This window comes from Silene latifolia, chromosome X, assembly GCF_048544455.1.
Source record: "Silene latifolia isolate original U9 population chromosome X, ASM4854445v1, whole genome shotgun sequence".
Taxonomy (NCBI): Eukaryota; Viridiplantae; Streptophyta; class Magnoliopsida; order Caryophyllales; family Caryophyllaceae; genus Silene; species Silene latifolia.
This window is the reverse complement of record NC_133537.1, coordinates 288,205,305-288,216,662: the sequence shown is the minus strand read 5'-3', so window position 1 is coordinate 288,216,662 and position 11,358 is coordinate 288,205,305. Positions and strand designations below refer to the sequence as shown.

General features: G+C 33.2%; 1 protein-coding gene across 1 annotated transcript; it reads right to left on the bottom strand.

Moving 5' to 3' along the window:
• Positions 1-503: 503 nt before the first annotated feature.
• LOC141616839 (expansin-A13-like) lies at positions 504-3,747 on the bottom strand. The gene is made up of 2 exons (XM_074433999.1): positions 3,207-3,747; positions 504-997 (listed from the first exon to the last, which is right to left on the bottom strand). Exons 1-2 carry the CDS (start codon positions 3,689-3,691, stop codon positions 691-693), a joined length of 792 nt encoding a protein of 263 aa, XP_074290100.1. The 5' UTR covers positions 3,692-3,747; the 3' UTR covers positions 504-690.
• Positions 3,748-11,358: the final 7,611 nt, after the last annotated feature.

Sequence of the window (11,358 nt, the reverse complement as noted above, 5' to 3'; positions counted from 1 at the left end):
CTTAAATTCAGCTCTTACTTTCCTCGAGTATTTACCAAGGTGTTGAACTACTTCAGCTCCTATTTTCCAGCCGTGACCTCTTGAATTTTACCCGACACATTGACGACAGTTCATCAGTCTCCCTAAAAAATAGGACGTCAGTTGTGCTCTTCGAAGATGAGTTTCTTTGGTTATCTATGTGCTTCTAGTCTGATGATCGATATTCTGCCGCCTGTACAGTCTGATCGTAGGTTGAGATGTGGCTAAACAATACTCATGGTCGGAAATTGTTGGTTCTTCCTTGTTTCTTCTTTATTCTCTCTTGGTACAACACTTTGGAAACTGTAATTGGCTTAATCGTATCCAAGAATCCAAGATGACTGATATGAGTATCTATTGTGCAATCGTGGCTAACGCTTTCAGCCGAGCTCCAAAAATAAAGGAGGATACTTATCTAATCTACCTTCGTTGTATATCTCCACCTCTAAATAGCTTTTGTCAGCATGAAAACGGAAAAATCATGGTAAATACAGAACATTTAGGAAGCATATATAGTAAAAACACAGTGAGGACATTTCAGTACTCGAGTAGCTACTTCAGTACTACGGCCGCCCATAATGTACATTCTCTAACGATGTTTATGATTCTAATTTTTTAACCTTAAGCCTTAAGCACATACTTTGAAGTTTAAACTAACAAACATTGGGATACTTACTCAAATTGTTTTCCTTCAAATGTTTGGCCGAAAACCCAACTCTTAGGAGCAACATTGTAAGAAATGCGAGTAGCTCCATCACTAGTAGTGACCTCAAATGAAAGAGGCTGTCTCTTCAAATCAGCATTTAATATCCAATTTTGACCCCAACTCCTTGACATTGGAAGCCATCCTGTCAACGATCCCTTAGTGTTTACTCCGACAATGTCACCCACACCCGCAACGTTGCTGATAAGTACCGACATAAAAACACCGGAGCCATCAATTGCAAACCGGATTCCACCTTCCTTTCTGCATTTTATCCTGTTAAACAGAAAAAAAAAAAAAAAAAAAGGTAAAATTTCTGGTTACTGGTTATACTGATACGTAGTACTACCTCTAAGACTACTACTCTCTTGCAAATTCAGTGAAAATTCCAACCCACTGTTCATGGATAACATTCACATCAATCCTCCTATTTGTTTAAGGCACCAAGAACATTCTAATCAAGAACATGCTCCAAGGTCATTTCGGTATAAGACTATAAGTCAAAGACTCGCTTTATGTTAGTTGCTTTGGAGTATGATGAAGTAAAGCGAAAAGCCTCAGTAATGTGTGTGCTTCTTATATTGTGAAGTAACCAAAGTTCACTATACCTTCGGTTTGAATCACCCTTATTCCCAACATACTGGTCATTTTAAACGTAGGAGGACTTTAAGGTATTAAGGTCATGTTATTGAATCGTATCCACTACATTAAGTCCATGGTAAAGCGAAAATAATAGGATTTAAGTTCTAGAGTTGTGTGTACTGGTATACTATAGCCGTACTATTCCAATGACCGGTTCTACATAGGACTTGAAGAAAAGCAAAAGAAAACCCCAATGAGAAGAAAAGCAAAAGGCCTATCTAGTTGTGCACAAAAATCTCTTATTTAATTGGGCAAAATGTATGGTAAAAGAACATTAAATAAGAATTGTTCAATACAAGGATTGAACCCAAGGCCTTTTAGCTATGAAAAAGTGTTAACAACTACCAGACCAACATAATTAAAGTGCGCCTTTTACTGTTAAAACCGCCCCTGAGTAGCATCCAGGTTTAGCACAATGTCAAGGAAATTCGTCATTTGAGAAAAAATTGGTAGAGGTTACACCGAAAAAGATGTTTAGGGGGATATATTCAAAGCCAAGGGAGCAGCTTAAAATGTTGAACTAACATGTAAAGATTTGGAAGCGCCCCTTTACTAACATCTAGATAAATAAGTTGCCTGGATTTGGTCAAATTTTTCCAGCCTAAGTGGGTCTCTTGAGTCTTGACTCTAGTCCTTGGTGACAACATTTCAAAGCTTTGCAAGGATTGAATGGGTTTCATATAAGGAGAATAGCACATAAGAAGGCAGCTGCAACTCTGCAAGGTACAGAGACCTTTTTTAGTAAGTTTGATCCCGCAGGTACACGGGTTCTCTGTAGCGGGTGTTGAAGACGGAGATTTATCTTGATTAGTGTGTGGTCGGGGGCGGGTGGAAGCCAACTTGTGATCAGGATTCTTATTTGGGAAGAGTCTTAATCGAGGTTAGGGCAATTATATTTTGTGTGCGGTATTTTGCACGGTGGTGCCATTATTTGTGTTTTTTCTATGTAGCATTAAAAACTGGTGAGGATATCATTTGTGCTAGGACTTGGTTTTGTGATCCAATGTTAGTAAAAAATTTGACACTATGTTCATACTATTCCTACAATGGATTCTCTTTTTCATTGTTGGTTTTAGTTGCATATTAGAAGGTTAAACCTTGGGTTTTCAGTTTTCACTCAAATATAGTCTCATCGTATTATTTGTACGTTGGTGCTTCTGAAATATACATATGAGCGATTGACCAAATTTCCATTAATAGGCGCTATGCTTTGAATAGTTCCCCTAAATAATCACAGATATTCACAACATTAACAAGAAAAAGAGGAATAGTCTCATCTTCATTCTTCAGCATTAGAACCGAGTAAGAATGTGATTCTTGATCAGCAACAAATCTCTCCGTTAACTTACAAACTAGTCCTACTTCCCTTATTTCTACCAATGTGGAAAAATGTTGTAGAGCACTCAACAATGCAACTCCCAATAGTTTGCTTCATCACAAGTGATTTACACTAACCAAAAAACCAAATGAGGTTTCAACCAAACACCAATCGGCCTGGTAATAAAACGAGTAGACCACTAGCTTGTAAAATTGATTAGCTATTTCATTTCATTGGTACCTCACATTTTGTTATGTTCTGTGTAAATTGATTGTGTACAAACAAACTAGTCCTCAGTAACGGAGTTGGCATTTGTGGTTCGGGGGGACAAAAATTTCAGGATGCGAATTAAACTAAAACACTCAGGTGGCGAGCCTCCTAGCTCCACCTGTCATCTTTGTACCAAAAGCAAACGTAAATAAATAAATAAATAAATAAATAAATAAATAAATAAATAAATAAATAAATAAATAAATAAATAAATAAAAAAAAAAAAAAAAAAAAAAAAAAAAAAAAAAAACATACCTACGATAGTGAAGAGCAACATTCCCAGCCTTCCAACTGGCAATCTTCCGAAACGATTGAACAGGCAACACAAAATGCTTATTAGGAGGATTACAATTGCCACCGCCATCAGCCGCAAACCCGAAATTAGGTGAACAATAATTGGTAACGGTAACAATAACGGTCATTCCGGAAATACAATTGCGAGGATCCTCAACACACCTGAGCTCATAACAGGCGCCACAAGCTTGACCCTTTTCGAAGAGGATGTTGCTGACCGCTGTCGTCGTGGCCTTGGCGTACCCGGTTAGGTGGAGGTCACCGTACCCACACGCGCCGCCGAGGGTGTCACTTGGGTCTGTCGTAGCGTGGAAGGTGGCGCGTGCGGTGGACCATTCGGCAGGAGTGGTGGTGATGGTGATGGTGAGTGGGAGTGTGGTGAGGAGGGTAAAGATGACGAGTGTGGGAGTGGCAGTGTGAGTGTGAAGTGGGTTTGGTGGTGCCATTTTTTGGGTTTTGATGTTTCGATTGTTTTTTGAATGATTTGGGGATTAACTTGAAACAAAAATGTGATACCATTGGACTGAATAGAGCTTATTAAATGGCCCAGTCTCGCTAACCCAACCCAATCCAGCCCAATTGTTTTGGGACTTTTAGGCCCGAAAAAAACCCATGTGTCGGTATATAATATTAATCCTGTTTTGGGCCAGCTTTAGGCCCGAGTTTTGGCCTAACCTGACCCGAACATGTGCAAAATTTACGAGTCACCAACTGATAATCCTATATTTTAACATTTAATTATAGTTACATTTTAATTTTAAATTGATAATCCTATATTTTATGAAAAATACTGACATAATATAAATGTGCAAGTTATCAATATAAAATACTCCCTCCCATTTACTTATTTCTTCTCTCTTTCCTTATTAGGATTACTCGAATTTTCTTCCCTCTTTCCTTTTTTTGCATGTGAGGTTGTGTGTTTAGTATGGTTCGAAATCTTTTCCTTATATTTTTTTGGAAAAAAAGATAATGGAAGAAATAAGTTAATAGGAGGGAGTATTAGCCTTATGTAGGGAGATGGGGGAGGACTAAAGGAGCGAGCGAGGGAAGGTTTTAATGGATTGTTAGGCGATTTGGGAAACGAGAAACAAATAGGTTTTTGAGGTTGGTGGGTGAATGCTAATAAGGTGGTTAGACGAGTGGAGGAGTTAATGAAAGAGATGGGGGATGATGACGAAGGCGGGGGAGGAGTTGTAACCCCCATAATTTTCGGCTACATAAAAACTAACTTTTACGTTTAAAACTCACCGAAATATAGAAATATTATAATTAATATATAAAATCTCTCATTACAAATCCTTTCTAAAATAAAATAATACAAAATGAAATAAAAAACTTTACAAAGTCTCAAATTAAAATCTTGACTTGAAAATCTCTTTAAATCACAGAGGAAGTCACCTGAAAATAAAACCAGAAGACAGAGAAAGACCTACCCCCATGACGGGTAGCCCGAAAGGGAAAAACACATCAGCTAGGGAGCTAAATAACAGATAATAGGTGTAAACAATCACACGTAAAAAGAAAATAAACACATAGTAAAATAAAAACACTCCCCAACACAAACTCAACCGCTTCCATAATATTTCTTTAATACAATACTCGTTTCTCGCCTCCATAAATAACCAAGTCCCAGCTCATTACTCCGTCTCATAAAATAATACTCCAAAGTAACCAAGTATAGTATTCTCATCGTCGACCCTAAGCCAAGGACAAGGGGTGAGTGAACTGGCGGTAAAACCACGAAACAAAATTTCCATCTCAAATCGCTCAAAAACTCATATAATATAACTCAATAATCATGGTCACTCTGAACCGTAAAAGATAACTCGGCACACAGGCCCCACAACTCAAATATTAGTAACCAATCTCAATTTCAATATCAATATTGTCAAAGAACCAATAATGAACCGAGCTCAACCCTTAGAGTATACACTCCAAGGTACTCACCCACGAGTCAAAAACAGAGGGAACAACAATTCAAGTACAATACAATACCAACTTAACTTCCAAATTAAACTAGTTTTAAACCTGTGCAAAAAATGCACGGGTCGTAATAATAGGCGTTATCAGTGGATACATTAACATATAAATAAGAGTGATTAAATGTCCAATAAAGGAGCATTGTTAACTCGTGAAAGAGGAGGAAGACAATCAAATGAGATCATGAATATATATATATATATATATATATATATATATATATATATATATATATATATATATATATATATATATATATAATGAGAACCACTAGTATAATGAGAACTGTGAGAATCATTCACAGCCCTTGGATCTCTAATAATACGGACGACTGACATTACCTCAGCCAAAATTAAAATCAAACGCGCATCATTCCAAACCCTCTCATCCTATATTATAATAATAGATCATTTAACCAAATTACGTTTTCTCTCAAATTTCTTTCTCTCTCCCCATCATCAAACTGCTTCCTCAAATTGAAGAACAAGCTTCAATATTCTACTGCTTCCTTCATCAATGGAGACGGAAATCGAACCATCTTTCACTGTCCATCAATATTCGATGAGGTTTGTTTAATTTCTCTATTAATTTCACTTAATTTCGAATTTATGTGTTTCAAATCTGTTAATTTATCAACAAATTAGGGTTGATGAATTGTTGATTCGAGTTTATATACATATAATTAGGGTGCTAAATTGAAATTAGGGTGGGAGAAATTGATAAATTAGCTTAATTGTTTCGAATTTGTTAAATCGTCAAATTTTCACATATTGAAGTTCAAGAGCTTATGCCAAATTTTTAAAATTGATTATGTTTTTAACCTAAATTGACTTTCAGTAAATTAGGTTTCATAGGTATTAAAATCTGAAAATTAGGCCTTATTCCATCATTGGTTGTAATTATTAATCCTCGTTCTATCTTATTATTATACTAGTTTGAATGCCCGTGCGTTGCAACGGGGTAATTAACTTATTTATAATGCAAAAAAAAAAAACGTTATAAGGGTTTAATGTTTACATTCTATGTCTAATGATTTGTTTACATATTATTAAAATATCTCTTTCAAAAAAATAAAATATTAATATATACGTGGGTTAACTCTTATTTATAATCATATAATCATCCCACCTTATACTAATCTTTTGATGTGGGACAATTCTACTATTTATAAGTAATCTATTCACCAAACTTGGATTTTTTTTTCTAATGTGGGACAATTCTACTATTTATACGTAATATATATTCATCAAACCTGCATTGTTTTTCAATGTAGGACAAATAACATACTCAGAATTACACAATCTTTTTTGCACTTAGTTCGACATCTAACCAGATCTCGAATACCGAATACAGACAATTGCTACTCATTATATCTAATAGTTATATTTAAATTTAATAATATAATCAAGTACTCTGCATTAATATTTGTACATTGTTTTTCTTCAAAAAAAATTTAACATAATTTAGATACGGAAATTTCCCATGGTACCTCTTAATTTTGTCAGATTTTCTATGTTACCCCTACTTTTAAGAATCTGCCTATGGTACCCTTGAGGTTCCATTTTTTTGCCCATGGTACCCCTTAATATAAAGGATGTTAAATGGACGTTAAGTTTGATGGCGTGACAATAAAATAACAATTAAAAATTAATACCCCCTTTATTGTTTTATTGGTACATATATCTCTCTTTTAAATGAAAATTTAATTAACTATATCATTATAATATTGGAAATTTTTCATGGTAACCTCTTTGATAGATTACACATGCTACCATGAACGTTTGTTTTCTATTTTTTTTTATGATAATTAAAATATGTGCAAATGATAGGAACTTATACTCTAATGATAGAATATTTTTTAACACAATTCTAATTATATTATTTAAACGTAGTATATTTACCACACCTACATTATTTTTCAATATGGGACATATAAAATCTATATGTAGAAAATATAATGATATGAACTTTTAAGAGTTCTCCAAGACAATACTTAAGAGACTCAAAAGATTTTGGGTTGATGCCTAAGTTCCAAAGATGCCTCCTATTTATAATCATAGAATCACCCATCTTATGCTATATTTCGATGTGGGAAAATTCTATTTTTTATATGTAGTATATTTATCACACCTATATTATTTTTCAATGTGGGACATATAACATACTACGAAATACACCATCTTTAATATGTGCAAATTATATGAAATCTATATATACTCTAATGATAGCATTTCTTACCATGAATCTAATAATATTATTTTCATAATTTTTTTACCGACATTATTTTGCCAAATGAAATGTAAAAGTTTTTATATAAAAATTAAAAACATCACTTGAATATAAAATAAGAAATACAGAGTATATATTATAATAACTAAAAGATTTTCCAAAGATTAACTTAGGTTAGAAATCATTATTGTAGAGACAGTAATACAAACTCTTTTAAGAGCTCTCTCTGACAATACTTAAGAGAATCAAAAGATTTTGGGTTATGACTTCTATTTATAATCATAAGATCACTCTGCCTTATGATAATCTTCCGATGTGGGACAATTCTAATATTTATACATAGTATATTCACCAGACTTACATTACTTTTCAATGTAGGGCAAATAACATACTAAGTACACCTTTTTTTTTTGCACCTACTTTGACATCAACCCGATTTAATAATGAGAAAATACATACAATACAATCTACACTCTAATGATAGCATTTTTTTGTCACAATCTAATTATATAATTTTCATACGATACTTTTTTATCAAATGAAATATAAAGTTTTTATACCAAATTATAAACATCACTTTAATATATATATATATATATATATATATATATATATATATATATATATATATATATATATATATATATATATATATATATATGAGACGATTCTATTATTTATACATAATATATTCATCACACCTACATTATTTTTCAATGTGGGACATATAACATACTAAAAAGTACATATCTTTTATATCAAAAAATTTTGGGTTAATACCTAAGTTTCAAGGATGACTCCTATTTATATTTATAGAATCACCCTACCGTATACTGTTATTTCAATGTGAGATACATAATTTAATTATTTAGACGTAGTATGCTCATCATGCCTACATTATTTTTAAATGTGAAAGATATAACATACCAAGAAATACATGTCTTTTCTTAAAAAAGCTACTATTGTATACATATTATTTTTCTTTGAAGGTAAAACCACTTAGTCTCGATCATTAGATAGGGATCTCAACATCGTACATATAACGACTCATTAACGCTCTATTACTGCGTTCAGAAGACAACCATTAGTAAAATCTTTAGTTTTGTACTGTGTCAGAAGACTACCATTAGTAAAACCTTTAGTTTTGTATTTTTTGATTTTCTTGTTCATGTTCTTAACTCTTTCCCGGTTAGTTCCCAGCAACGATTTCCACTTTATTTTTTTATATCATATCGTAGATAATGATAGAAAATCTTAAGAGCTCTTTAAAACAATATTTATGAGACTCAAAATTTTTTGGGTGGATACATAAGTTCCAAATATGCTTCCTATTTATAATCATTGGATCACATCACCTTATACTAATCTTTCGATGTGGGACAATTCTACTATTTATATGTAGTATATTCACCCCTCCTACTTATTTTCAAATGTGGGACAAAACATACTAAAAAGTACACAATTTTACGTATTAAGAAGTATACCATCTTTAATATGTGCAAATAATATGAAATCTATACTCTAATGATAGCATTTTTTTCCACAAAGCTAATTATATTATTTTTATAATTTTTTTAACGATATTTTTTTGCCAAATGAAATGTAAAAGTTTGATATAAAAATTGGAAATATCACTTGAATATAATTTAGGAAATATACATATTATAATAATTAAAAGATTTTCCACTTTATTTTTTACATAAAAAATATGTGCAAATAATATGAAATCTATACTCTAATGATAGCATTTTTTTTCCACAAAGCTAATTATATTATTTTCATAATTTTTTTAACGATATTTTTTTGCCAAATGAAATGTAAAAGTTTGATATAAAAATTGGAAATATTACTTGAATATAATTTAGGAAATATACATATTATAACAATTAAAAGATTTTCCACTTTATTTTTTACATCAAAAATTATACTTTCCTAAATTGATTTTTGATGATGTGGACTGTGACACCCCGCGATAAAGCGGAAAATATAACTAATAAATTAAAGCGGAAATTACTGAGTTTTTAAAAACTTTTAAATTACTAATTAAATATTAACACGCGATGCCAAAAAGGAAATGAAACAAATACTACAATAGACAAACTTAGGTTATTACAACCCAAGTCTAGAAAGCGGGGAAAAGATATCCCACGAATAAACAAATAAAGGGTTTCTAAACTAACAAACTAAGGTCCAAGGGCTTAGTTCTCGCTAGCCCACACGTCTTCCCCACGTAAGCATCTTCATAACCTGTCATTCATGTAAACATGAACGCCACAGTCAGTGGGGAGTAACTTAAGGTTCTCCCAGCCACAAAATGTCGAAACACAGATAAACAAGAACATATAAGAACATCGTGAATATAACTATTTGATGCAAGCACTCAGACATGAGACTAACATTCAAAACATGCGTAGTCAATCATAGATAAGGCATATGATACATCCAACTTTGAAAACCAAACAACATACAGTACATGAAATGGGACTACTAACATCACGTAATAGCAAAGCATCCGGCTCAGAGGCTACCTTTAAAGCATGTCCGAGACACAAGTCCTTAAGTACCTTCGCTCAGCGGTTACCTTTAAAACATGTCCAAGGCACGACCTCTAAAGTATCTGGCTCAGCGGTTACCTTTAAAACATGTCCAAATACTACAAACAAGTGTCCTGCTCAGAGGTTACCTTTAAAACATGTTCGAGACACAACACATAAAGTATCTGGCTCAGCGGTTACCTTTAAAACATGTCCAAATACTACAAACAAGTACCCGACTCAGAGGTCACCTTTAAAACATGTCCGAGGTACAACAAACAAGTATCTGGCTCAGCGGTTACCTTTAAAACATGGCCAAATACTACAAACAAGTACAACAAACAAGCACAACAAACAAGCACATAGAACGGGATTATTAATGTCTTATTCATACTTATGGCTTGCATCTCACCATAAGTACGGATGGGAACATCACTCCCGACGAATCATATCGCAACTAGAGGGCCTCTGGCTCACTCCTAATATCCGATAGGACCGTGACTCAGGGCTGGGATGATTAATGTCACATTCATACTTATGGCCTGCATCACCATAAGTACGGATGGGAACATCACTCCCGACATTCATACTGCAACTAGAGGGCCTCAGGCTCACCCCTAGTATCCGGTAGAACCAAGACTCACACAACCAAACAATACTAGACATTATCAAGAATATGACCCTTTATAAATAACTATTTAAATAATAATAACTCCTACTTGTCTCATATTAATAGATACTCTATTTCCCAAATTAACATGCCGGTTAAATAAAATATAATAAAAGATAATGAATAAATTACGTTATATGAAATTACGAAATAAAATGTGACCAAGTCCAAATGACTCATTTATGAGCTCAATAATTAAATCATGTGACAAGCCCAATTGACTTAACAAGTCAAGTCCAATAGATAAGATGCAACAAGCCCAACTGAATACATAAGTAGATGAACGACATTAACTGATTACGTTATATAAAATATGAGACGGGAATTTAATTATTCAAACGAAACAAAGTTGGCACCAAAAGTTCCCATAATATAAATGTTGCACAATAACTTAATCATGTAAACCCAATTAAATAAGTATGACGAGTCCAATTAAATTAACGATTCAAACCCAAATGAATAGATGTGACAAACCCAACTCACTAAGTATAACTAGTTCAATTCCTTAAGCTAGCCCAATTTATCCAACATTACTAGCCCAATTACCAAGATCAAATGAGCCCGACAACTAAATCGAATGAGCCCAACAAAATAAATGTGTGAGAGAACGATATTAACGAATTACGTTATATAAAAAAAACACAAGACGGAAATTAATTAATTAATTTCAAACATACCAAGCTAGTCCCAAAACCGC